This window comes from Solanum dulcamara, chromosome 11 (genome assembly GCF_947179165.1).
Source record: "Solanum dulcamara chromosome 11, daSolDulc1.2, whole genome shotgun sequence".
In the NCBI taxonomy this organism is placed as follows: domain Eukaryota; kingdom Viridiplantae; phylum Streptophyta; class Magnoliopsida; order Solanales; family Solanaceae; genus Solanum; species Solanum dulcamara.
The window spans coordinates 54,692,213-54,719,024 of NC_077247.1; the positions used below are offsets into that span (position 1 = coordinate 54,692,213).

A 26,812-nucleotide genomic window follows, 5' to 3' on the forward strand; every position below is an offset into this window, starting at 1 on the left:
TATTTTCCCCTTGTTTCTTCTTCTTCTTCTTCGGTCGAAGTTCATCAGAAATTCACATTAACAATGGTACTTGAAGCTCATCAGCTTTTTCTTCCAAAACCCCCTTTCTTTTCTCCTTCTTTCCCTTCTCCACCACCACACTTTTCTTCTTTCCTCTTTGAACCTTCTTCTCTCTCTTTAGCTCTCTTCCATTCCGATTCTTCTATATCTCTCTACCCTTCTTTCTCTCCTTTCTCTATCTCTTCCTTTCCTCCTCCTCAAACCACCCTCCCTCTGCCCATATCCGCCGCAGCCTTCCTCCTTTTACGGAACCCTAATCCTAATACCCTCTTTCTCATATCCTCTCCTATTTCTGGAGGCTCCGCGCTTCTCCTTCGTTTCTATATCCTTAATTCTAAGAGGAAGTCTTTTACTCCGGCGAAAGTTGTATGCAATCACACTGATTTGAAGTTTGATGAGAGTAAATTCGGGGTGATTTTTGGGGTTTCTCATGGGGTTTCGGTGAAATTGGCTGCGGATGTTAATGTATTTGCTTTGTACTCTATTTCGAATGGTAAGATTTGGGTTTTTGCTGTGAAGCACCTGGGGGGTGAGGAACTGAAATTAATCAAGTGTGCTGTGATTGATTGTTCTCTGTCGGTGTTTTCTATGAGTGTTTCTTTTGGGTTCCTGATTTTGGGGGAAGATAATGGGGTCAGGGTATTCCCCTTGCGGCCATTGGTCAAAGGAAGAGTTAAGAAAGACAAGGGTGCGTCTAAGAAAAGTTTGAATGCTGGGTTAGAAAAAGATAAGATGGAGATAAAGAAGCTACCTATACGAAATGGGATGATTCATGGTATTAATGCTGAGATTTGTTCTGCTGTTGGTAGCAAATTGACGTGCGTGGAAACAGAACTGAAGTTTCCTTCCAATGGTGTATTGGACAAAAGGATCGAGAACCGCACTGAATCAGGTGCTGGAATACTTTCTGGTTTGCTGTCCTTCCATAGCTATTTTAGAAGATTAGCATAGGGACTCCATGTTTTTTTTTTTTAACTGTTGCATTGTTTTTAGATTGCAATTCCGATTCTGGCAGTAAATGTAGTACTGGTTTTTGCAAAAAGACATGGATCTGTTACATGTATCTATTATATTACTCACATTTCTACTGTGTTTGCTCCAGCATGTCTGTGTATGTTATGTATGTAATGGCAAGACCTTGGTTGGTATATCATGTACACATTGCTTGGATCAGTTTCTAAGTAGAAATAGCTGCTTAGAAAGTTCAGATACAATGGACAGGCACTTGTTATTTATCTGGCAACTTTAGCTACCATCCCCTCCCGGTAGGAAAGACCCATAACTCCTTAATTCGTGGGGTTTGAGATGCTAGATTATCTTCAAAACAGTGCGTTCCTAGTATGTTGAGTAAATGACACCCCATTAGAATAGTCTGATACCAACAATTTCATGAGTGATCATCTTTGAGCTTTAAGATGCATGTCATAATCTTGTTGAAATTCGGATGTTAAGATGGATGTGCAGATACACAAAATTTGTCAAAAGTAGTGATTCTCACATATGTTAGAGAGCACAAATAACAACCATACATGATAAAATAAGATGTTATTTAAAATGGTTTATTATGTTGTGCGAGATCTCCATATGTGCCGATTCATAGCTGCAACAATATAATGATTAGAATGGTAAAAGAGGACAAAGTAGATCTAAGACCAAGTGGAGAAAGGTTGGCTTTATATCCAATGGATTGGATTGAAGCAAATGTAGGTAAAGGACATAATACAATTTATATAAAAGGATCCATGTAAGTGATACCAACTAATTATGATTAAGGTTTTGTTGTTGTTATACTTGCATCATGCCAGTTGTTCATGAAAGAGTGACTTTAATCTGGTCAGATACTTGTATATCCCTTTAGGGATAAGAGTGAGGTTGACACAATGTATAGTTTTACGAAACTCTTTATTTGTATTAAAATGAAATGAACCTGAACAGAGCAGAATGGATACAGTGGATTCTTATTGCTAAATGTCTGCTTAATCTATTCTACGGGAGTAGCTTGTCTTCTGTAAATAATATTCATCATTTTTCTGATTTTATGTTAGAAATAAATCATGTAATGGAGCTAACAACTTTCTCTTTTGTATCTACCACATCTTCTTGATGCCATTAACTACTTACTTTATAGCAACAACAACATATCCAGTGTAGTCGTAACTGTGGTAGTATTTTGTTTGACTTATCAAAGTTATGGCTTTAATTTATGTCGTGATTTCTCTTTAGATGATAAACTTTTTTCCCTCCTCGTCTGTTATGAATATCTCCATCCTTTTCCCTCTCCAAGAGATAAAGACATACATTTATTGTCTTGAACGCTAAGTACATCCTGGTCAGAAATGTATCATTGAAAGTGAAGAAACTAAATAAAATAAAGCTTTCGTGGAAATGATCTGCTTTACTTAAAGTCTTGGATTAGCATATTTATGTGGGGAATGATGGTGATGCTTTGATCCAGTGTTATCAAAGGCGCGCTTAAAGCGCGCTTAAGCCCTGAAGCGAGGCTCAAAATGTGTGGAGCGCTTCGCCTCGCTTAATGTGCGCTACAGTGTCATCATCAAGATTCTAAGACATACTTTTCCTTGTCAATGAATCTCTTCTGAAGAGACGACACTAAACAATTGATATTTCACTTTATCGTAATTATTTTTCAATTTTTTGTTCATATATTTGTCATTCATGCTTACAAGTTATTAGTCTTAGACTAAACATATATATTTGAATGTGTTTCCCCCTTTGCGCTTTTTGCTTTTGATAACACTGCTTTGATCTGATTTTACTTTTTACCCGCGCAGGCACTAAGAGTATTTTTTGAACCGATTACTCATATTGCATTGTGTTGCATAGACGTTTAAAATATATTTTTGAAGCATGAAAGGTTGAAGTAGTTACTTAGAAAGATGTTTAATCGACCTTGAGATAATGTGAAGTAGCTTTAGTTATATTTACTCGAATTGTAGGAATTATGATGCAGAAAACTTCCATTGAAAAATATTACTCATATTTCTTAGAAGGATGGCAAAAGAGGGTTGGTCAAGTATTTTGGGCAGTGGCTTATGCAGGATTTTTCCTAAGCAGTGTCACATTTTAAAATAAAAATAAATTTAAAATTTTTTACAACGCCATATTAAAATTTAGAATTTTTTATTTTTTATTAATGAAAATTTTTAGTATGTTTATGTGTCTAGCAGAATAAATTAAAAAATCATTGACTAAGAAAGCAGCCAATACATTTTGTAATTTTTCAGGAAGAATAAATTAATTTAAAAAGGGAACGTGGAAAGAAAGGGTGCTGCTGAGCTTCGAACTCCCAACCTTTAACCGAAAGTTGAGGCTCCTGACCACATGAGCTGCTCTGCGCTTTGATTTAAGTAGTGTCACTTCATTATATTTGTCCTTTATTTAGATTTTGCCTTCCAATTATGTATACATATTTAATAAAAAATTCCGACCAACCATTGTCACTTGACACCCCTCGACGTAAGGTAAATCCCCCCCTGATTTGGGGTGGCGGGAGTAAATTCTATGTTTCAAAAAATCAACCAACACGCCAGGTTGCTATGTTTGCCCTTATCCCCCATCTTTTGACAGATCCTGCTTAACGAAAAATACTACAACACAAAGTATGACACCCTGGATTTGTGTGACGTCGCTGTTAAAGACGTAGAGTGCGGTGTGAATTAGTTAAGCTGACGACTGAATTGAAGACTTTAGCCCTAATTCCGTTCTTTGAATTTTGGTGCAGAACACTTGACACTCCATTTCTTGTCCTTTGTTCCTCCTACTCTGTTTATTTTGCCTTCTCAAAGATATGAATGCACGACAAGGCTGTAGGAGATTGCTATATTTATTTCCAGTAAAACCTTTGTCCCTAGTTGCTACTCATTTTCCGGTCTGCTCCATTACCATTTATTTGGGGTAGTTTTTGTCTTTAATCTTACTACTAAGGTACACCGGTTGTTTTTGCTATTGAAAAAATGTAGTTTGACATCATTTATGTATTTCTTTTAAGTTTTCTGTGATATCTCCATCATGTTAAGATCTTGAAGCTCCAATTGTCATTTCCTAATTCCTACAGCTGCTGATTGTGCATTCTAACTTGCAGCAAAGTTAAGGTCTGTAAGACTCAGACAAGATTCCAGAGAGGGGATTGCAAACTTCGTGGCATTCAAGAACAAGGATGATAATTTTGAGTCTATCAAGATACCGGCTAAGTCAGCAAAAGCAATTGGAATCCAGGCCTTATCTTCAACCAAGGTTCTGATCTTGGATTCCGAAGGAAATATTCACCTCTTGTTCCTTGCAACTTATGTCCATGGATCAGAGACTCCTTATCACATGAAACAATTAACTCACAACATCAAAGTTCGAAAACTCGCTGTTCTTCCGGATTCTTCTACAAGTATATTTCCATCCTTTTCAATTTAATAATGTTGTGTTCGTTTATTTTTTTGGGACATAATGCCAGGCTAATTTATTGATATCTTGCTTCAGAAATGTTTATAAAAAGGTGATGTCATAGTATTTCATCTTTCTCTGTTTTGTAATGCCATTGGAAGTCCTTTTCAGGATCACAAACTGTTTGGATATCAGATGCACTTCATACTGTACACATGATTGTGGTGACTGACATGGATGCCTCTGTCAATCAAACTGACAGCAAAGACTCTGCAGAGAAGCTTGTACAAACTTCAGGTATTGTTTTCCATGTATTATTATGTTTCTAATTTAGGAGAAACATTTTATATCATAAATAATGCATTTAATATTTCTGATTCAGTCACCTCTTAAAGTGATATAAATCCAAGTATGCACTCACTTCAAACTTCTGACGTATTTTTTTTTGCTTGTATGATAATATGTACCAGTGAAGAATATTCATTTGTTTATTTTACAATTGCCATCTTTGTATTATCAGCTCCTTTTATTCCACTGATAGTGCATTGTGACTTGTACAATCCAAGTGGCATTTGGGAGGGTACATGGGTTAATTCCATTAGCCTCCCAAGGTGCTCATGACTATGCCATATCAAAAGTGCCTTCAGAGTTCATTAATACTGTATTTGTCTTCCATCAGGTGATTGGTGGTTTGGTTTACAGTGAGCATTTTTAAAAAATCTCTAATGGATCATATGGCCAGATAAATCCTTGTCTTCTTTTTCTCCCCGAGTTTTTTGGATCCCTCTGAATAGTATAATCTTCTGATTCCTAGTGTATCTCAGTCTTTCAATTATTCTGTATGCTTATTCAAAATTGCAATGTTCTTTTCCTTGAGGTTATTTCAGGTGGGATGAATTAATTTCATTAAACATGACTGGCCTTCTATGATCACTGTTAACTTAACCCTTTATTATATGATTCTATCAATTCTGATCTTCATCTGTAACATTAGAGCTATTAGCCAATTTAAGTAACTGTTCTCTTGTTTTATATTTATGTAGTTGTGCAAGCAATATTTTCTAGGGAAAAGGTCCAAGAAATTGCAGCTTTGTCTGCAAATACAATATTGCTTCTTGGACAAGGTATGCACAACTAAAATTCAATATGGATCATGCATCCCTTTATCTTATCCTACTAATGGAAAGAGTCAAAGTTCAATCAAGGTTGTTAGCATGCTTTATAAAAAAAGGAGTACAGTGTCAATTTCGAAAGTTAAAGTAACATGTTTGAGTTCATCCAATACAAGGGTATTCTTTCGTGTATGCGAACCGTTGGTCATTTATTTTGAACTTTTTAAATATTAATTGCTGACATCCTCCCTGTCTAATTTGTTGATCACATTGCTGGAATGAAGCATTAGCCCTAGACATTGCAGTCATTGGTGGAAAATAACTCTTTTATTATAATGAAACCTCATCTGATCACATTCACACCCTCTATTATTTGCAGGAAGCATGTTTGCATATGCAATTTCCTAGAGATGCTGAGTGTTTTTTTTTTGTGGTCAGTGAGTTCTCTCCTTCATCAACATTTTTATTCTACATATATTGGATTATCTGATAAGTTAATTTCTTAAGGGCGTCAACCAGAAATTTCCTATATTGATTGGCCTCAGCAAGATATTGTTAATAGCACGTTATTTTGTTTGCTCGTGGGAAGAAACTATTTTTTTGTTTTTTTCTTCTGAAAATGGTAAGAGTATTATTAAAATAACTTCCAGCACAAAGGCTGTGCTGGAACCATATTTACAGATCAATAGTAAAACAAAAGAAATCCTCGATTTCTAACGAGGATTCAATAATATCTAATAAAGCATCTACATCCTCCAAAAGTTCTTCTTTACACCAAAAATAAAATGATATCATGCAGCTCATCTTTACAGTCTGTGTAAAGCAGTGTTTTCCTTCAAAACACCTTGACTTCCTTCCCCCCCATACAGTCCACCATGCACTTACTGGGGATTGAACTCCAACGTCTCTTCTGCTTCACTGTTCCTCCTATGTTGTTCTAGCACTCTAGGAGATCTCCCCAGTTTAATTTGTCATAGCTCATTTAATTCCTTTCATATTGAAACAATTGCCCCATCAGTGACTTCACGGTGAATGAAAAGATGATTGATGGTCTCTGATTCCCTCCCACATAAAAAGCATCTACAGCATAACTATTAACCCCTCCTCTTCAAATTTTCTTGTGTCAGCCATGCCTTTCTGACAACCAACTACACGAACAGCTGCCTTATATCATATTTTAACCATCCTTATATGTTTTCAGGACCGTATGTATTCTTCAGTGGCTGTTGTACCCTGAAACTTCTCCGAAACCTTAAAAAGCTCAGCAACCCTGTTAATTCTCCAGTCATTGAGTAGTCTAAGCTTCTGAAGTTTAAGTTCCATCCCTGCTGTCCCTGACCTCGTGGATGGTTGCATCAGGTGTCAGGACTAACTAAATAGGTCAGGATGTTACTCTTTTAATGTTTGTGTACCAACTGATTTGTCACTCCAGAAAGACATTTTCCTTCCACTCCCAAACTTGTAGTTTGTAGTAGCAGCAAAACTTGCCTAGTCTCCTGATTATTTTTCAAACACTAGCACCAAAAGCTGTTGTGACTTTTTGGTTCACCAATGACCCTCCAATCCATACTTTATACTGACGATCCTTCTCCATAAGGCTTGATCTTCATGACAAATCTCATTGTGCATCTCAGGTTCCTTATACCTAGGGCCCCCTGTCTTTTGCTCTGCATGAAAGTACTCCATTTCATGATTTTCAGTGCTTTATAGTGCTTTAAACATTAAATTTAACCCCCCCCCCCTTTTTTGGGCTGCATTGCAGGTAATTCATGTTTCACATTTGGATAGACAAGTTATGCCAATTGGGTGGTTTTGCTGGGGTACTCTTGTGGGAGGAGTAAGTATTGTAAGCGATTTGTGTATGATAGATTCCTTCTTCAAGTTTAGAACTTGGTCATGTTCATTTGTTTCACCTGGTTATTGTACTTCTTTTGTGGGTACTGAACAGTCTTTGAGCTGTAGTTGTCAATATCTATCAAGTGGTTCATATCAAGTGAAGGAGGCTGAGCTCTTGGAGTAAGGATCTTTATCTTTTTCTCATTGTTTCTACGAGATGATAGACTTCTCAGTATCAGAGAGAGATGTAGTAAAACGTTTGCGAAAGACCAATTGAGAAATTGGATCTTTCAGAGGGTGCATCGTGTAGCATACTCTATGTTCCCCACAACTTGTTTAACTGTAACTATTTAATGCTTCAAAATATTGATCACATTGGAATGCTACCGAGACTGAATGCACGTTGAAATTGATAAATGCATGTTTTTGATGTTAAGTGTGTTGTGGTGGTGGACAACTTTAAAGAATTACTACTTTTATGGTGGATTCTAATCTGGTTTATATTTCATTATTTCTTGGAAAACTTGTGAAAAGGGTGGATAAATTGAGCCATCTCAATAAGATCTTCACCTGTTGTGGTTGAGTAGAATTGTAGTCATTTGGTTTCATATTTTAATTTCTGGAGTATTTTTTGACACACCATATAATTAATGCAGAAGAAGTAGGTTGTATAAGAAACATAAATCTTACATCGTGTTTTTATTGGCAGTGAAGCTATTGGAGGATCTGACTAGTGGCTGTTGGACAAGGTCAACTCTTTCAGCAATTGATGCCCGCTGTGCTGCATGGCTTCCATTACAGCAGAGATCAAAGTGCATTGTAATCATTGAAGCCACGTGTTTGATGATACAATTGTTGCATGTGTTCCAGGTCGTTGCTGCTGGAATTCTCAACATTGATGGGGTATGAGACCAAACATCTATGTTAAGATATGTGGTAAGAGGGCTTCTGCCATTATATTGGTCTACTATTGGCTTATTTTTGGGAATTTAGCTTGTGTCTGTTGTAATAAGCTTGCTAGAAATTATTATGCTATGTTGGAGATGAGGTTATGGTTTTCTGATACCTAGAGCTTTGAACTTAAGGTGTCATACTCCGTGAGATTATCCTCCTCGTTTTTCCCAGACCATAGATTATGGAATAAATAGTCTTTAGCCTTTTCACAATTGATTGTAGTCGAAAATCATCTCAAGGATATTAAGTCGGTGCGCAACTATTTACTGCTTTATCTTTCTCTGATGTAGAACTCAACTTGGTGACTTAAGTTGAATATAAGATTTTGTTTTCACCATCTATGGCTGTTCACTGCTGTTCTAAGTTCTGTACTCTATGCAACTTAATTCAGATTATACTTTTTTCTGGCTGATGATCAACTGTTGACCGGACATTTACTGGTGTCCTATAGTATTTCAATTGATAGCGCCTCCATTTAAACTCTTTTAACTTTATTCGTCGTCTTTCGAATATTTTTCAAAAGTTTTGCCCCTTTTTTTTTTTTTTTTTTGGGGGGGGGGGGGGGGGGTGGCGGCATTGGTTGAACATATGTGTGTGAATAACCTAAACTTTGTAGATTTCACTTCTGAGAAAATGAATCTTAAACTGTAATTATCCTGTGGATAGGTTATGTTGTGATTATTTTTTATTGAGTGTTTGGTTTGTTGTATTTAAAATAATATGCATTGAATAAATTTTAATAATAGGTTATTTGTTTACAAAATACTCTATACTTTATTTAGTTTTTTATGTTTTCTTTGCAAGCTTTTGTTATTCAATATTTATTCTTAAAATAAAACTTTCATCTTCTTTAATTTAAATATTTTTATGTGTGCATTTTCATGATATTCGTATGTATTTAAAAATAAATCTTTTCTTTAACTTAAATGTTTTTATGTGTGCATTTTCATGATGTCCCTGTGTATTTAAAAATAATTTTTTTTAACTTAAATATTTTTATGTGTGCATTTTCATGATGTTTATATGTATTTAAAAATATATTTTTTTTATTTAATTTAAAAATAGAATTTTCATCTTAAGTTTGTTAAAGTAAAAAAAAGATTTATGAGAAATAAAAATAGAAATAAACATAAGAATTAGTTAAATAAATTTATATATAAAAATTATATTATTTAATATAATTTTTTAATTAAAAAAATATGAAAAATTATTATAAAAATAAGGAAGGACGGACCCCTAAGGAAAAAGTAATTGATGTTTTTGTTCTTTTTTATCTGTTTGCTGCTGTTTGAATTGTGGTCCGCATGAATTGCACTGTTGCACAGCAAAGATTCTTTAAACATCAATTCCTTGTCTGTCTTTTGGCTGAACAAGTTTAGGTAAATCAGTATTCAAAATTAGGGACAGGAAAAATAAAAGTTGGATTCCCATTTGCACTCAACATTTTGGAGCGTCAAATAAGTAAATTATTTCCCCTGACTACTGGCACGACTTTTATTATTCATGATTTTCGATTCTAATTATTTATACATTATAAATAAAAGAAAATCAGAACTGTGTAAAAGACATTCATTATAAAATGAAAGAAGTGCAACAGTCGAAAATGATCCAACATTTTTTTTTCTAGGATGAACTTGGCTCAAAGAGAAGTGAATTTCTATCTAAACTGCCAATGAAACCTACGTTGCATATGGGTGAGACAAAAACTGACATTAACTATGTGCCCACGAGATGATGGACCTATTTACTACTACCCAGCCCCCATAATTCTTACGAGGATGATCTTGACATCCTCAGGATGTCCACACACCCAACTAAATTTTATTTATTTATTCGAAAAAATGATCTTTAATAACCACTTATAAATTATCGAACCAAATTTCACCCTCTCACTAGAACTAGTTATTCGGCTTTTCTCTTTCAATATTATCTTTCCAACCCATAATGAAAATAACCCAACACTGAGGAACAATGTCATTAACTTTTATACTCCTCTCAAATATCTTTTAGGATAAGTTCATACATTGGATTACCTCACCAACAAATGTCCTTATTCGAATGCAAATTTCAATGTAGTAAAAATATTTGAATTTTATTTGCATAATAAAAATCAAGTCTCTCTTTTTTGAATTTTTGAATGTAGCAAGGCGGGTATCTCTGCCTCTCTGTCTCTTTCAATGTTGGCTGCTTCTATTAACAAAAAAAGCTTTGTGAGGTTTATTAGTAACTATTCAAAGATTTAAAAAAATGTCATGAATTTAAGATCATTTTTTTTAATCAGGATGCAAATAACAAACAATAACATATCTAATGTAATCACACAAGTGAGATATGAGGAAGGTGGTGCGTATGTAACTTTACCCCTATTTTGTGAAGGTCGTAAAGAGACAATTTCTGATAGACCCTCGAATTAGAGTCTCGGGTACATTTGATAACATGAGGTGAAATGTCACATTCTTGAGATCTTTTTCTCGAGAAAATTTTCAACACCTTCGACGTTGAAAAACTTGTTTGTAATACTTGAATCAGTATAATTGTTATTGTGTCAGGTACATTTGGTAGCATTATTATGAAACAAGATTTCCAAATTGAAGAGATTACATAGCTTCTTCAACTAGAGATGGACAAGAAAGTTAATAAAACCAAGATTGAATCACACTCATCTACAAAATGTTTAGGTGAATCAACCTAGAGTTCAAAGCCATACCCATATTATTTGTTTACCAAGTATCAAGACAAACCAAAAATAAAATGTGCATGTCCTTATAGTACAATTTCCCAACCCCTAAATTAGAAATTGAGCAACAAACTAGTGACACAACAGAAAATGAGAGATGAACAATTGATCATTATATACTTGATATACCCAAATTTACCTACTCTGTTGCATTTAGTCACCAAACATCCCCTCCATTTTTGATGTAAAATACAATATCAGATTAGACATTCCACTTGATTTTTGTTTGCAAATAAACCACAAAAATATATATCTGGCCCACTTTTCAGCTCATAATTTTTTCTTGTTTTTATTTATCAAAAATTTGTTTACAAAAGAAGGGTGTGGGTTGCTGTCAAAAAACAGGAAAATTTAAATTTGAAATCTCTGAGGCTTAGTTTTTTGGAAGTTACTTGTTGAGTAGCTGCTCTTTTTAGCATCTTTTTCTTGTTGATTCTGCAGGCAGAAGATTTTTGAAAATTTATATATCCTCCTTTACTTCCTTCTATTTAAAAAGTGAACAACTTTTTAAGTCCACAGCAAAACTTCATCATCATGAAACTAGAAACTAGTATGGCACAATCACCTATTGGAAATTCAAGAAGGCGAGACGATGTTGATTTTAACCTGAGAGAATGGACTCTTAAGGCCAAAATTAGCAGAGAAAACACAAATTCAAGAAGATTTTCAGCTTCTTATATTAGAAGTTTCAGAGAAGATGCAAAATCTTTTAGATCAAACATTTCCATTTCTAGTACTGTTTCTTCCCCTGGCTACACCTTAAGAGGTAATAAAACTACTTCTCCCATTTTCCCTCCTCATGATTGTTTTATTACTATTTTCTCATAAAGTTTTAATCTTTTTATCACAGATGAAATTGACCCATCAACTTATTCTTTTACCACTGCCCTTAAAGGTAAGGCCTTTAGAATAGGCGAATTCAGAATCTAGAGTTAGTAAGTTCGTATAAATTCACTTCTGAATTCTTCCATTTTTCAACATGACTGAATTTTTTTTTCTTGAGTGTAGCATTGCAGGCAAAAACAATATACAGTTGGGAATACATGTCACCTGATGGATTGGCTTTAAATTCCAAGTGGAATGAAGCTGAGAAATATATCTGCAATCCTTTATCAGGGGAAGTTCCTTTGGAATGTTTATCTGCAAAAACATTAAGTGGGAGATCGTTTCGACAATCAACCAGTAAAATCACCATGTCTGCACCTTTGATTTATCCTTCTCAATATCACACTCAACAATTCCATCCAAAACGTCCTCCTATAAAAGTAGTACCTCCGCATGAACTAAAAATCCAAATTCCAAGGAAAGGTACACACACTTGTTCTTTTTCCATTTCCTCGTTAGTACGTTACAATTATACTGATAGTGTAAAAGTCCTTTTTTTACACTGACAACATAGCTCGCGTTATTTTCCAAGTTCCTAATCTCACATTCTCACGACTTGTACATTTTTATTATTCTAGAGAAGGGTAACATTACAAGAGATGTGGAAACACAGAGCAGTACACCAGGTAATGTCTTAAGTTCAAAAAGTCCAAGTCCTGCTCGTACTCCATCCATTGAGGAAAGATCAAAAAAACGCTGTGTAGCTGATGATTCACCTATCATTACTCCTCAAGTCAAATCTGAGGAAAAGGTAATAAATTATCCAACACCCCCTCCTCAAATTAAAATACACTAATAATATAAAAAAAAGTTTTACATTAGCTTATTGTAGCAGGGAGACTAGATTATCAAGATTGACTAGGTCGCATGAATTGCTATACTTGAAGTATTAATTCTACTAGGTAACTGGTGGACTTTATATAATATTCCTTTTTTAGTCTGTTTAAAAAACAATGATATATTTCTACATTTATTAATAATATAACTTTAAAATGCCTATTTCACTTTTTAATGAAATGGTTGATAATCACATAAAATCTATGACTTATTTTAGATTATAAGTATCATAAGTCTTTTTAAAATTTCGTATCAAATCAAACTATATCATATAAATTAGGACGGATGAAGTAGTACTAATACTATTGGTTCCTAAAGCATCGTTCAGCATAAAGTACCCCATGCACATGCAGAACTCATTCACTTGCATTTTGTGGGCACTGATTAACTTCTTGGAACAAGTGACACATCCTAGCTTTCACTTGTCCCCACCCTCTTCTTTTTTAGTTTCATTTTTACTGGAAATGGTTATACAAGCTCATCTGCTAGTAGGGAAAGAAAGTCACTTTAGGAAGCCAAAAAAGCTATAAATGCTCTTTCCACCTAAAAGATTCTTCAGGAATTGTCGTCTTCTCAACTAATACTTCTCAATATTTCATGCAAGAAAAGTTTCTTTCGAGTACCATATCAACACCCCCTCCTCAAATTGGATTTTACTATATATAAGTATATATTCTATTTTTGAGTACCTTATCTCACCTTTTCTTTTATTTTCTTTCTTTCCTACTAATATTATATTGGGCATTTAGTGTATGTCTACTGGTTGTCATACTTATAGTCGGGTGAATTTAATGGGTAAAATAGGGAGGACGTGAACTCATGTTCTCTTTGTAAATTAACTAGATATTTTATGTATATATTTTTAAAATTGATATGGTTTATCTATTGGCACCCATGCTAAATGGTATATTTAGTTGAATGTTAAGTTATTTATCTAGAGTACTGGGAACCAATTCCCACTTAATACATTTTTTTTTTTTTGGTTGAGATGCACCTATGTTGTAAAAGTCTTAGATGCGCCTTGAAGTGTTTATAGTTAATCAATTTCCCAATGGAAGTGTTTTGTTACATACGTACGTAAGTACATTCATGAGTTGAGAATCACATGCAAATTAATTAAACATAGATGGTGACATTGAATATTGTATTTAATAGGTGGAAATGAAAGAAGCAAGAGGGAAAGAAGACACAAAAAGCAATGAGGATGAGGTGGAAGGTGAGAGAAATATTAATAATTACAAACTAGTAAAACAGGAGCAGAACAGTACTAAATGCAGCAGGCAAGGATGTTTGTCATGGAGGCCAAGTTTGTGTATGAGACAAAAGCAGCAGCAGCAGCAGAAAGAGAAAAAACATAGTAAATCAAGGGAGAGGAAGAAGAAGAAGAAGATCTTTCTTTGCCATATAAATGGATGCTAAATGGAACAACATATATATATATATATAGTAGAAAGATTCTTTCTTTCTATTATTATATATTATTTCTCTCTTTCTCTCTTAGAAGATACTACAAAATCTAGCTATGAGAGAAATTAAAGTGCAATCAGAACTGAATATATAGGGTCATCGATCGTTACTTCTTTCTTTTTCTACACATTCTTTTTTCATGTTTCATTTGCCTTCTAGTTCTAGGTATGTTATATATGTACTGGTGTTCTTTTTCCTTGTAACATATACATTCCTCCATTTCAATTTATTTATCTTACTTTTATTTTTAATCCGTTTAAAAGAGAACGTCTCTTTCTTTTGTTAATAACTCTTTAATTTCAACTTTTCACTTGACATGTTTAACACCACAAGATAAAATGACATTTTAATATATTTCATATATTTTTAATTTAAAACCATAAGAGTCAAAAGTACATGACAAACAAATTTAACCCGAGAGAGTTGTTGTGTTCTAAACTCGAAAATAAATATGAACAGTACTGCGCTTAAATGTAAACCAAAATATTTTGAGCCCATGAACAGTATACTTGAGTATCACGTGCTTCCGTTAGAAACAAAAAAATTGTGCCTACAGAAGAATCTATTCAAACATACTGTTTCAGTTCAAACCATGTATGTCCAAGATTGCACGGTTTCTGATTAATATATGGTGAAACTTTATATTATTGCTCGCAAAGTTCTATTTTGAAAGAGAGAATACCTTGAATTTTGAATGGGAATGTTGAAAAAGCTGCTTTTTTTAAAGCCAGGAAGGTCAAGCCTATATTTTGCCCTTCTGAAATCACTACTAAATATTAACTATTTTCTCATTGAAATTTTTTACTCAAAAATATTCATTCGCTATTTTCTTATATATTTTGATTAAATTGATGAGAAAAAAATACTAGTGTTTTCACACATAAAAATTAAAAAGGTTCCTAATATTTCAATAATAATTTATTTTTCATCTAATTCGATGGAAAATGGATAGAAAAATCATATTTTGTAACAAAAAATTTCATTGATTTATGATTAAAAAAACCTTTATTAATCCTGTTTTGAGAGATTTTGTTTTGTAGCCCTCTGAAGATTTCTTTTTAGTTTTAACTTGTGACGTATCTTGAAATGTCATTTCCTTTAGTTTTTTGGAGCATTAATCCCGGTTTAGTGAAGTAGATTTAGTGGGACCTAGCCAAAGGCCAATTAGTGGATATGGGAGTGTTTCAATACAGTTGGCAAAGTTTTAGTGGGACAATTGAGATAAGGTACAATTTCATTCGGATCTTTCTAATTCTTTAATTTGTAATAGTTGTTATCTTTAATGTAGAGCCAGTTTTATCTTGTAAATAATCCCAGCATTCAATGGAACTGAGAACGCTGGTACGTACAACTCTTCTATTATTAAGGTGTCCTGTTTTATTATACACATTCATGATCCTTTATTTGAATTTCCTCAGATGTCCGTCCACAAATGAATTTGTTAAATACTAAGGTATGCCAAACAAACATAGAATGATATTTCTTAAGCTAAAAAACCTCTGAAAGAATTATTACCCTTATTGATCCTGACACAAGTCTTATTCTTGTTGCACAAGTATATCAGCTTGTCTAAAATGTGTTAAGTTGTACGAGAGAGGTGACGTTTCAGTATATTGCTGAATAAAGCACAATGATCTCCACAGTATTACTAGGAGGAGTCCATAGCAGGGGAAGCATTCCACAAAAAGTTGTCCCTATATTATATAGGGAGAATAACAGATTGTTTCCCCTTGTAGACCAGTTTTCGCCTACTTCTCAAAGAAGAATATTTTGGACAGTGAAATCTTCATTGAGTAGTCAGGAGAAGCAACTGAGAGCCTTGGATTCTTACTTCCAAAAGCTTCATGATAGCACGGGAGAAGAAAAGGTAACACGAAAATATCATCTACTTAAGGCAGAGAAGGCACTACCATCTTTGGAATATTTTCAGGGAAAAGGTAAGAATGCAACAACTGCTAGTTGATGGACTAACTTTATATCAATTACTTTGTTGTGATCTTGTAACCTTCAAGTTGATAGTATTTTATACTTAATTCTGGTGCAGAGCCAAAATTCCATACCTTCTCACCTTCGGATGAGAATACAATTGAAGAAGCTTCATATTTTTCAATGAAAATCATCAACAGAGGTGGCAGGGCTAAGAAACTAGAACAGTACATGAAGTTAAAAGCTAAGGATATTGAGAGTTCGAACGAAGAATCATCTAGTTTTTACTTTATGTAAGACATCAACCTGATCCCTTTGAAATTTTGCAACTGCTACTTCAGTAATGCACATTTCTAATGCTTTTTGCCTATGTTGATGCAGAGGCATACTGGCTTCTATTAACATTGCAGTATTCCTCTTCGAGACAGCTAGTCCAGTCAGGAACTCGGAAATAGGGATGTTGTCACTACCAATGGTATATGGCGCAAAGATTAATCATTTGATCCTACTTGGTGAATGGTGGAGGCTTCTAACACCGATGTTTCTGGTACAAGATTGAAAATTGGTTCGTCCTTACGTAATTAATTGCCCTAGAATTGTTGTAGCACAATAAGATTATAGCATTAAGTTTTTTTATGGTTGATAGATGTAATGGTACCACTGTACCAGCAACAACACAGAAAATTGACGTTTGTTCTCTTTGGACTAGTGTTATTCAAAATATACAGAAGTAAAACTACATATGTAGCAACTATTATAAGGGAAAAAAAGCTTAATTTGTTGTTACGAACAGAACATAGGTTAGTTAGTAAGAGTTTAACTGACGGTACAGACGTTTTTTTACAATATCAGGTCTAATTACAAATAACTACTGATATGACAAGTAATACTCGATAGCTCGTTAAATTACTCTGATAATGTACATGTAGGTGGATATAAGCTAAATCCAATTAATTTGATTGTTGATCTTTCTATGTTGCAGCACTCAGGAGTCCTTCACATAGCCCTTGGTTGTTGGGTGCTTCTAAGTTTTGGGCCTCAAGTATGTAAAGCATACGGTTCATTTCCATTTTTCCTGATATATCTTCTAGGAGGAATTTCTGATAACCTCATCAGCTTTCTTCACACACCGGAGCCAACTGTTGGAGGAACTGTAAGTTCCATTGCCATTATATTAGAAATTTTCCACAAGTTCAGCCTATTTGGCTTTAAATGATCTTGTCATCTTCAGAAATTTGGAGTTGAAGCATCTTGATATCTTAGTAAATTATAAGGTCTGTAAGTTTATCAACTTGGAAAATGAAAATCTAATTCAAGAATTGGAGTTCTCTATGGTGCCCCAAAGGAATCTTTGTATAATGAAAACTGGTTTCATCTAAAAACTGTGAAAATTGTATGTTCTTGTGGCAGCTATCCATGTACCTACACGAACGATTATGGGAAACAAGTCTGATCTGTTTTATCACAACACTTTTAAAATTTGAATTTGTACACATCTTAGCTAGTTGAAAATTCTTGTCTCTTCATTTGTCATACTTCAACTTTTATGATCCATTTGACCAACTCTGTCACATTCTCAGGGACCTGGTTTTGCTCTAATAGGAGCTTGGCTTATATATCAAGTCCAGAACAAAGACATGCTAGGAAAAGAAGCTCCTAAAAGCATGATCGAAAAGGCAATAATAGCAACTGCTTTCAGCTTTGTGCTAAGCAACTTTGGGCCTATAGATAACTGGTTAGTACTTTAAAGGGAGAAGAAAAACTTTTCTATAATAACTTAACCAAGAAATTGACAATGTTTGTGATGTATGCAGGGCACACTTTGGAGCAACATTGATGGGAATAACATATGGTTATCTTATATGTCCAACTCCTCAAGTGGAAAATATTGCATCTTCAGAAAGTTATCAAAAAGAAGGAATCACACTGGTTAAACAAAATTCAGATCTTTGTAAATCCCTTATTTACTTCTCTGTCTTTATTCTGCTGTTTGCTTCTTTGCTTTTGGTAATAGAACCTCCTCTCAACTCTATAGCTGGAGCTGGAGCTGGAGCTGGAGACAAGTTCTAACTCATATATAAGCTGAAGCTGGATGCTTAAAACCCCATATACTTTGTAAATAGGCGTGTTGTGTTATATACAGATTTTCAATAAATGAGCTTTACAAAATTTTCTTACTGTTCATCTCTGCAAATTCGTGTACAATTGAATCATCATGTTTTGGTTGGTTCTAAACAAGTGTATAAACAAAGAAATACACAGTTACAAGTGACCCACTATTAAATGGTTGTTAATTATATAAAATATAAACTTCAAGCATGACAAAAGTCTATATAAAGATTGATCAATAGATGAATCTACTTGCCCGACTAAAGCCTTTTCACAGGAAAATACATGTGTAATGTAAGGAACTTTGAAAATGAATGGTTTTGAATTTTTAGGGACAATTTTAAATATATACAATAAATTAATTAGTTTACAACAAATATAGTCATATTTTATTTACATAAAAAATAGCTAAAATCATAGAAAATATACAATGACTATACAATATAACTTGCAAAAGTCATATAAAGTATACATTGATTATACAATATAAATTACTTATACATGAGTTATACACTGAATATACATTATGATACACTCAAAAACTGAATATAACTTGACTATACATGAAATATACACTAACTATAATATCTATACAACAGATGATCATTTTTTTAATAATTACTTTTGTCGAATGACCATGTGGGTAATTATTCCAATTTTTTACCCTTCGCGAGGAAATGTAGAAATTTAAAAAGTCAAAAAGTGTCACTGCTGAGGCAAAACCTATTGAGGCCCAGGGTGGTGGAACCATGGGCTTGGAGAGAGAAAGAGAGAGAGTGTAAAGTGGGCTTAATTCATAAAATGCAGCCCACCAGAGGTATTGATATCAAATATTTCTGACACGTAGCAATGTCGTCCTGGTGAAGCAACCACGTATCCAACAATATTCAACTCCTATTTTCAGGAAAAACAAAATTGATGGTAATCTGATTATGAGCAAAAGTATGAATTAATGGCGGTGGGAAGAGGTGGGAGAAGCCTTATGGGACCATTGTTGGTCATAAACTTAGTAGTTTATTTAATTGTACTAGGACTCGCTGGCTGGTCACTTAACAAATACATTGATGGCGAACAGAATCATCCTCGTAAGTTAATTTCCATAAAATATACTATAACATTTGTTTGAATTGTATTATATTAATTGTTCGTGTCGTGTTTTGTGAAAAAGATTTAGGTGGGAATCCATCGACAAGTTTTATGTTGATGTTTGCATTGATTGGGGGAGTGATGGGTGCTTCCTCTATGCTAGCTGGATTTGTTCATCTCCGAAAATGGACGTGTCACACTTTGGCTACTGCTGCTTCTTCAGCTATCATCTCTTGGTCCATTACTGTTCTTGCTTTTGGGTACTCTCTATTCATGATCATTTGCAAACTCAATTTGTTTCCAAAATATATCTTTAAAATTGATCAACTGATGATGATGCAGTTTAGTTTGCAAGCAGATAATTATGGGAGGTCACAGAGGGAAACGTCTGGTAATTGTCTCTGTAAACCTCCATTAATTACTACTACCATTTCATATTTAGCTACAAATATTATTCGACTTCACTTCTTCTACTTCTTTTGTAAAATGGACAGCAAACTTTGGAAGCGTTGATCACCATAGCTATGGTGAGTCAATTACTCTATATACTGTTGCTGCACGCTGGGATCTTTCGCAGCAGGTACGGCCCTGTTTATGGTTCCTATGGACCTCAACACTAGCTTCCTCAAGTCAGCCTTCGTTGCTCCAGCTCTGAAATTGCACCCTCGATGATTAAAATACCAAAGTTGCTTACAACATCAGTCTATATAAGTTAAAATACGTGCAGGACCGCTGTTAATCTGGTCTCCAGATGGACTGCTTGGTACTTTGTATGCCCAATAACACAATGAAAATATGTTAGCATTTCAAGTGTTTTCTTAAGTCTGTTGTGTGCGGAAGAATGGTACTACTGGCAATAGAATTCCAATATAAGCAACAAAGCAGGCAGCAGAATTAGGCTATTCACAACATAGAACCAGTACATAAACAGAAGCAGACAGTACTAAGTTCCCAGAAGGGGACCAGTAATCGCCAACCCAACCAGAAAGAGAAAAAATCTGGACTTACCACCTCAGTTGCATAGACTGCTCAATAATAATACAAGTACAACCACCTCATACAACAGTGACGACGCTGAATCAGATACCTACCTGAATTCAGACTTAAAACTGGCACTTTTATAGTGACTAATCAGACTCAAATGCCTGCCACTCTACACTAGCCATAGTATGGCGGCCACCACAAGCAACGAGTTTAGCGCACCAACGTCCTCCTTCAGCGCTGCTGACTTCACTTGGGGGCGGAATATTTATTGGAACTTCCGATGGATGACCAGTTGTCACCTTTCTACCATATCCTAGTCGTCCATGGTCTCCCCGTCCAAACTGCAACATGACAAATAGCCAATCAGTTGTTATTTTATCTTCCAAGTACAAAAACACAGTAATACTGGGTAATTATCACCAAACGCCTGTATATCCAATCTGTTTATCTAATGTTTAAAGTGTCACACCCCAAGAATTTTCCGATATATCTCTCCCTTGGAGATGGATTGGATGTTTCATAATTGAAATATGAGATGTTGTCTACAAATTGTAGAAATATACGTGTTCAACTGTTGTTTCAACTTTTTCCAAAAGCTTAAAAGGGGATGGCGGACTGCCCACAAGAATGTTATTCAAATGTTTGTTGCTATAACGACTTGGCTAAAGAGTTTTGGGCAAAACAATTGCATGTTTTCGTTAAAGATTTTAAGCAAGTAAAAAGATGGGCTTTAACATGAGCCTAGCTTATGCAAACTTGAAAGATTAGAAGGAAATCAGTGTCTGGTACTCACAGAAAACATTCGACCATCATGCGTTAATGCAACAGAGTGTGTGCCCCCACATGAAACCTGCATCATTAGAAAGAGAACTCACCTCAGAAAACTAGAGAGGGAGAAGCACTAAAAGCTTGTGAACCTGTGTCTTGGATATCATGGTACACTTAGAAACAGAAAGCAACAATTTTCTCAGAGAACGGAGATGAATAAATGAATGGGCATAATCGAAGGGTGGATAAGATCATATAATATTTAAACAAATTCTTATCTCAATCATGAGCATTCACAATCAGTTTACTCTTGTTCCACTCTCTATGATGAACTAACAAGCACAGATACAAAATATAATATTGCATCTCGGAATCAGACATCAACTGGTCACACAAGCTGCCAAGTTTTAGAACATTTTTTTTTGGTTTTCCTGCATTTTTTTCATTTTTAGGGCGCGTGTTTCCTTGGTCAGTTGGCCGCGCCCATTGGTTTGGTCACAAGTGTCCTATTTTAGAATGCCAAATGGATACTAAGTATGCCCCAAAATTGACGAGAAATATTGGGGCAGAGCTGTAATGGGCAAAAACTATTAGAGACTTTAAGCCTAAGTGCCTAACAAATTGCTGAAGCTAGCTCCCCTACCTTTCACCTGGGGAGCTCAATGACAATGTAAAATATACAATCAAACTCAGAAGAAAAAATCCACATTCTTACTCAAACTTTAGATGAGGAAGAATGGCTGAATTTGACGAAGAAAAGAGCATTGTTCCACCTTTATTACCACTGATTCACTGTTTTCTTTCTCAAGAGTTCCGGTCTTTTTACTTCTTTTTCATCAGTCCAAGTCTGACTTCCACTCTTGACTGTTCTCTTGATTCTTTTATTTCATCCTTTAAGTTTGGCCGTGTTTCTCTGTTGCTGCTCCATTGCGTTTTGCATTTTTATCGTACATTAAAATCTCTTTCTTTGCTATATGTTTTACCTGGTGCTATTTGGGATGCTTTTTCAAGAACTATATGAATCTAAATTATTTTTGCATTTCTTTGACAGTGATTAATACTCCTGGCAATATTCACTGATAGTTTAAACTGCACATAATTTTGTATAAACTAGCGTCCTTTAATTCTAGAAACTTCTGCGACTTCCTGCCATATTTGCGCCAATTAGCTAATGAGCAATATTTCAGTCTCAAATAAGATTCTGGCAAAGGCGGCGTTCTTATTCAGTCTAAAATAAACTTTATCAAAAAAAAAAAAGTCTAAAAATAATGAACATGACTGCAGTCCTCATTTTTCCTGGACATGCAAGTTATATTCCACGGCTTCGCACCTCCATCAGATACACAGAGAGTGCGGACGAAGCACAGGGCAGTGACTTCCATAGTGATGAGCAGAAAAGAGACCCGCTGATAATGAAGGATACTAATAACTCACCTGAACAATGTTCTCCCCAGCTAAAAGTTGAACCGTTTGCGGCACCATTTTACTACTCTTGTCATCCCCAAATCCAAGTCTACCATGTTCCCCTCTTCCCCAGCCATAAACCTGCAGTAAGCAGAGTTAACACACAGTTGACAGAGGTTGTTGACTATAGAGGATCATGAGAATATGATTCTGTATTGAGGTTCTTCCAAGGCACAGGATAGCAAACTGGGAGAACGTGTAGCCAGGTCTGCACAGTGATCTAGGTGAACTCCTGCCATAAGCAATCTTACCGACAAAAATGATGGCCATTACAAAGCAAAAGTACGGACCTAAAGTTTGACAACTTATCCGCCAAATAGACCTCATATTGGACCTATTTGCTAACCAAGCACTATGATTATATATTACATCATTTTGGTAGATAATAATTAACAAAACAGAGCAGTTTTAAAGAAAGCAGGCTACAATATTTCACATCTCAAGAGCTTTGGAGTGAAACCGGCCTTCCACATCGGAACCTGCCATACAACCCAATGCTTCAATATCAATTTTCCAAGTGCAAAAAGAGAGTCATGCATCGTGGAGGAGATTGTTAGAATACTGACAACCTCCTTTGCAATCCAAGAGTGTATCACTTTTTGAGCATGAGAGAGAAAGCTGATGTATTCTTATCAACAAAATGCATATTTCCAACTATATGTAACTTCATAGAACTATATTATTAGTATGTAAAAAGATTTATAGAAGGGGGAGAAAAGCACAAATCATCAAAGTATTTTCACTTTGGTTTTGCGCAAGCCGGAAATAAAGGGATCAGGAGATCTTTTGATCAGATACCATAACAATGACATATGGTCAGATGCACAACGTTCAGCCGGAGGTGTATTTTATCTTGAAGGAACATATATACTGAATGTTGTTAAAGAAGTACATGAGACACAAAGCAAAAAATATTATGCAGAACTAACATAAAACTTTAAAATAAAGATATACCTCTCCCTCATCTGTCAAAGCTGCAGAATGCCATCCTCCAGCTGCGATATCAACCTGGACATGAAAATAGAAATATCTTACATACTTCTTTTATTAATACATCTTATATACTCATTATAACTCTTTGGCCCATTTCTGTCCTAGAAAATATAATAGGTAGGGGCTTGTTATTTTTCAAGCAGCAAGTTTGTTGGTAAGGTGATATATCCAAAGAAACTAGACTGACAACTGGTCCTTTACCATGATGAACAACTTAATGTGCAACACACGGAAATACTTCTTGAGAAATATAAAGAGAAGTAGAATATGGACCAAAATGATCAAGTACAAATCATCTTCCAAACAAAATCATAATCAAAATAACAAAAAGAACAGATTAATACAAACCAAAGTGAGACCAGATAGCCCTTGAACGGCAATGGGTTGTGATCTTGGCTGGGTATCCCCAGTTCCAAGTTGCCCATACTCGTTATTACCCCATGCCATTAGAACTCCGTCGTCAAGAAGAGCCAAGTTATGAAAGGCCCCTACTGCAATCAATCTCACACTTGCAAGACCTTGTACACGGACAGGAGTAGAAATTTGCTTTCTGCAAGGTTTAGTGCATCACTGATAAATTCTTAAACAAAAAGATAATTTATCATACATATCATGGATTCATGGTTACTAGAGACCATTGATTAGAATAGATCATACATGTCACCAGGAGGCCATGGTTGACCCCATGTCCATACTTGTCCTTCCCTTGTAAGAACAACAGAGTGTGTACCACCAGCAGCTACCTGTTATGTAAAGAAATTAGGAGTTAATTGGCAAAGAAGGCAACACATTCAATATTGCTGCACATAATTTAAGATCCAGATGAAAGGGAAAAAGCAGTTAACAGGTCTGCGTGTATTGAGATCTGGTTGGTGAGAACCTCTAAGTAAATTAATTTTTTTCTCCCTAATGAAATTGAATTGAATATTGAGCAAATGAGCTTGAACCTGTATCTTAAAGCTATTTCTATCGAATGGATTTTCAAAAAGGAAGAAGTTCAAGAGTTAGCAGCAAATTTGCTGGCATGAGGCTTAGACCCAGACACTAGAGGTTAGAGAACACATGTAAATATCCAGAATGTACTCAGCAAGTACAGGAATCCTGCAGCTCCATTATTTTTTAAGCATTTATAAAGATCCACAACCAAAAACCAACAAGGACAACTCTTTGCATCATCATTTGAAGAGTCATCAAACAACAAAACAAGGAAAGAAACTTCACACGTCCAGCTCCTCAAATGAAATGAACCAATATAATGAGAATGTCACCTGATGAACAGAAAGCTTAGTGGCACAGCGCTTAGGGATCACAATATCTCTCTTTATAGGCCTTCCAGTGTCATCTTTCCTTTCCGGTTCTTCACCACATTGCCCATACTCGTTACCACCTGCAAGGGACATGAACTTGAAAAAATAAATAACTGCTCCAAGTCACCAGAATCCAGTAATTTGAACACTAAACCATTAAAGCAGATTGCTGAGTATTGGAAGAAACCAGAGGCAAAATGCGTATGGAGGATTCGTACGAGTCAATCCTAACTATTTTGATGGTGAGCCCTTCTTGTCTTATCCTATTAAAGCAGATTACGACAAATTTTAAAGATGTTAACTTTGTGGATACAATCTACCAAACCCAAAGAAATGAAACTTTTATTTCTTTTGTGTATTCTTTAATGGGAAAAAAAGTCACCCTAACTGATAAATTTGGAATACAATAATACTAATGTAAGTATGTAACCCTTCTTGTTCTAGAGACAAAATGGTAATAAGGATAAAGATGAATAAAGCAAAGGCGTACCCCAAGCATAAGCCTTGCCTTGATCATCTACCGCCAAACAATGCCAGCCACCAATCGCTGCCTGCAATCAGAGAAATCCAATAAAACCTACACCAATAAACTCCAGGAATTCTTTTGCACAACTAAAATTTAACGATGGCACACTAGTATTACCTGAGCAATTTTCACATTGGCAAGAGCTTTAACCTGACTAGGAATGTTCTCAGTTTTGGTCTCAGGTGGGTGTCCCAAGGTCCCTCTTTGATTCCAACCCCACGTAAATAACTGCTTATTAAACACACCCAGAAACCAAAATCACACATAAAAAAAAAGCAAGAAAGTTAATCAGTAGCGAAAAAAGGAGAGTAATTGGGAGCATACTTTGCCATCTTCACAAATAGCAAGAGAGTTTCTACTCCCGGCAACAAGGGAAGAAACTTTTTCGGATTTTAGAGCTTTAATTGAACAAACCCATTCTTTCTCTTCATTGTTTCCAATACCCAATTGACCATCTTCTCCAGAGCCCCTGAACAGTAAACACATATATACAATAAATTAAACATAGTGATTAGTTTTATGAATTTTAAGGGAGTAAGAAAAGTTTCAGCTGGTGTACCAAGCGATGACGGCGGTTCTGGAAGCCATATACTTGTTGCTGGCTGCTCTCAGTTTTCTGTTTCTTGCACAGCTAAGTTGGAGCTTTCACTCGGATTTTCAAGAATCGGTGTTGGGTGTGTGCATAAAAATGTTGGCTTCTTCTCTTATCTCTTCTATATAGTGGACTGGTTGAGTGGAGGCGCCCGCTAATACATATATATAATGATGCATTCTCTATTTATTTATTTTTTTGGTTTCCGCAAAGTGTGGACCCGTGCAGCCCGATCACAGCAAGACTTAAATTCGATATTTTTAATTAAAGGTGAAATAGTAATATTATTGTGAGCCCGTTTGGATTGGCTTTAAGTTGCAGCTTTTGGACGTGTTTGCCTAATGCTAACTTTAAGCCAGAAAGTTCTTAAAGTCAGTCAAAAATGAAAAGTTAGGATTCCTAACTTTTTTTTTTCTAAGTGCTTAAAGTCATTTTCTTTGACCATGGAAATTACTTTTATATCCCTTATATTTTAACTAAATTCTCAAACTACCCTTTTTATTCTTTTAACCCTAAAATTAACATAATTTTCCTCATTTAAGCACTTTTATCCAAACACTCAACTGCTTATTTATAAAAATAACTTTCAGCACTTTAAAGTTCTAAAAGCATTTCATACATAAAAGTTACTTTTTTTAAGCCCATCCAAACGGGCTCTGTATCACAAGTCATGTTAGTTGAGTCATTTGCTTCAAAAATAAACTTTATTTTATTCCACTAAGATATGTACTACTATTATATTTTAAGGACATTTTATTTTAATTATTATATATT

At 35.0% G+C, this 26,812-nt stretch overlaps 5 protein-coding genes across 13 annotated transcripts; 4 read left to right on the forward strand and 1 right to left on the reverse strand.

The window, feature by feature from the left end:
* The first annotated feature begins 15 nt into the window (after positions 1-15).
* LOC129872341 (uncharacterized) lies at positions 16-11,628 on the forward strand. 4 transcript variants are annotated; one of them, XM_055947308.1, is made up of 9 exons: positions 16-952; positions 4,163-4,459; positions 4,627-4,752; positions 5,499-5,579; positions 5,947-6,000; positions 7,330-7,404; positions 7,516-7,583; positions 8,113-8,339; positions 11,536-11,628. In XM_055947308.1, the coding sequence occupies exons 1-5, from the start codon at positions 64-66 to the stop codon at positions 5,973-5,975; spliced, it is 1,422 nt and encodes a 473-aa protein (XP_055803283.1). In that variant the 5' UTR covers positions 16-63; the 3' UTR covers positions 5,976-6,000; positions 7,330-7,404; positions 7,516-7,583; positions 8,113-8,339; positions 11,536-11,628. The 4 variants fall into 4 exon arrangements, with proteins under 4 accessions (XP_055803283.1, XP_055803284.1, XP_055803282.1 ...); XM_055947309.1 differs by lacking the exon at positions 11,536-11,628 and having other exon boundaries at positions 7,330-7,413; positions 8,113-8,694; XM_055947307.1 differs by lacking the exon at positions 11,536-11,628 and having other exon boundaries at positions 8,113-8,694.
* An 18-nt stretch (positions 11,629-11,646) lies between these two features.
* LOC129872721 (uncharacterized) lies at positions 11,647-12,823 on the forward strand. The gene is made up of 5 exons (XM_055947640.1): positions 11,647-11,860; positions 11,945-11,989; positions 12,103-12,402; positions 12,558-12,730; positions 12,815-12,823. Exons 1-5 carry the CDS (start codon positions 11,647-11,649, stop codon positions 12,821-12,823), a joined length of 741 nt encoding a protein of 246 aa, XP_055803615.1.
* Positions 12,824-15,558: 2,735 nt separating this feature from the next.
* LOC129874280 (RHOMBOID-like protein 9, chloroplastic) lies at positions 15,559-18,378 on the forward strand. 4 transcript variants are annotated; one of them, XM_055949540.1, is made up of 8 exons: positions 15,559-15,624; positions 15,702-15,736; positions 15,840-16,220; positions 16,328-16,502; positions 16,591-16,756; positions 17,192-17,362; positions 17,790-17,944; positions 18,024-18,378. In XM_055949540.1, the coding sequence occupies exons 3-8, from the start codon at positions 15,914-15,916 to the stop codon at positions 18,277-18,279; spliced, it is 1,230 nt and encodes a 409-aa protein (XP_055805515.1). In that variant the 5' UTR covers positions 15,559-15,624; positions 15,702-15,736; positions 15,840-15,913; the 3' UTR covers positions 18,280-18,378. The 4 variants fall into 4 exon arrangements, with proteins under 4 accessions (XP_055805515.1, XP_055805516.1, XP_055805517.1 ...); XM_055949541.1 differs by having other exon boundaries at positions 15,569-15,624; positions 15,848-16,220; XM_055949542.1 differs by lacking the exon at positions 15,702-15,736 and having other exon boundaries at positions 15,605-15,624.
* A 713-nt stretch (positions 18,379-19,091) lies between these two features.
* Positions 19,092-20,226, forward strand: LOC129873144 (membrane protein PM19L-like). 3 transcript variants are annotated; one of them, XM_055948177.1, is made up of 4 exons: positions 19,092-19,403; positions 19,487-19,664; positions 19,747-19,795; positions 19,899-20,226. In XM_055948177.1, exons 1-4 carry the CDS (start codon positions 19,271-19,273, stop codon positions 20,022-20,024), a joined length of 486 nt encoding a protein of 161 aa, XP_055804152.1. In that variant the 5' UTR covers positions 19,092-19,270; the 3' UTR covers positions 20,025-20,226. The 3 variants fall into 3 exon arrangements, with proteins under 3 accessions (XP_055804152.1, XP_055804151.1, XP_055804150.1); XM_055948176.1 differs by having other exon boundaries at positions 19,752-19,795; XM_055948175.1 differs by having other exon boundaries at positions 19,487-19,795.
* A 26-nt stretch (positions 20,227-20,252) lies between these two features.
* LOC129873143 (ultraviolet-B receptor UVR8-like) lies at positions 20,253-26,187 on the reverse strand. The gene is made up of 11 exons (XM_055948174.1): positions 26,006-26,187; positions 25,771-25,915; positions 25,564-25,674; positions 25,411-25,471; positions 24,882-25,000; positions 24,271-24,356; positions 23,962-24,163; positions 23,575-23,628; positions 22,591-22,701; positions 21,182-21,238; positions 20,253-20,729 (listed from the first exon to the last, which is right to left on the reverse strand). Exons 1-11 carry the CDS (start codon positions 26,032-26,034, stop codon positions 20,532-20,534), a joined length of 1,173 nt encoding a protein of 390 aa, XP_055804149.1. The 5' UTR covers positions 26,035-26,187; the 3' UTR covers positions 20,253-20,531.
* Between the last annotated feature and the right edge of the window lie 625 nt (positions 26,188-26,812).

Bases quoted from the DNA above. Each gene is read 5' to 3' on its own strand.
- LOC129872341 (XM_055947308.1), top strand. From the start codon at position 64: ATGGTACTTGAAGCTCATCAGCTTTTTCTTCCAAAACCCCCTTTCTTT. The intron at 4,460-4,626 runs GTATATTTCCAT...AGTCCTTTTCAG, and splicing joins TCTTCCGGATTCTTCTACAA to GATCACAAACTGTTTGGATA. The intron at 5,580-5,946 runs GTATGCACAACT...TATTATTTGCAG, and splicing joins AATATTGCTTCTTGGACAAG to GAAGCATGTTTGCATATGCA.
- LOC129872721 (XM_055947640.1), top strand. From the start codon at position 11,647: ATGGCACAATCACCTATTGGAAATTCAAGAAGGCGAGACGATGTTGAT. The intron at 11,990-12,102 runs GTAAGGCCTTTA...TCTTGAGTGTAG, and splicing joins TTTTACCACTGCCCTTAAAG to CATTGCAGGCAAAAACAATA. The intron at 12,403-12,557 runs GTACACACACTT...TTATTATTCTAG, and splicing joins AATCCAAATTCCAAGGAAAG to AGAAGGGTAACATTACAAGA.
- LOC129874280 (XM_055949540.1), top strand. From the start codon at position 15,914: ATGATCTCCACAGTATTACTAGGAGGAGTCCATAGCAGGGGAAGCATT. The intron at 16,221-16,327 runs GTAAGAATGCAA...ATTCTGGTGCAG, and splicing joins GGAATATTTTCAGGGAAAAG to AGCCAAAATTCCATACCTTC. The intron at 17,363-17,789 runs GTAAGTTCCATT...TCACATTCTCAG, and splicing joins AGCCAACTGTTGGAGGAACT to GGACCTGGTTTTGCTCTAAT.
- LOC129873144 (XM_055948175.1), top strand. From the start codon at position 19,271: ATGGCGGTGGGAAGAGGTGGGAGAAGCCTTATGGGACCATTGTTGGTC. The intron at 19,404-19,486 runs GTAAGTTAATTT...TTTGTGAAAAAG, and splicing joins TGGCGAACAGAATCATCCTC to ATTTAGGTGGGAATCCATCG. The intron at 19,796-19,898 runs GTAATTGTCTCT...TAAAATGGACAG, and splicing joins GTCACAGAGGGAAACGTCTG to CAAACTTTGGAAGCGTTGAT.
- LOC129873143 (XM_055948174.1), bottom strand. From the start codon at position 26,034: ATGGCTTCCAGAACCGCCGTCATCGCTTG. The intron at 25,472-25,563 runs GTAATACTAGTG...CTCTGATTGCAG, and splicing joins CCAATGTGAAAATTGCTCAG to GCAGCGATTGGTGGCTGGCA. The intron at 22,702-23,574 runs GTATATCTTTAT...TGCTTACTGCAG, and splicing joins CTTTGACAGATGAGGGAGAG to GTTTATGGCTGGGGAAGAGG.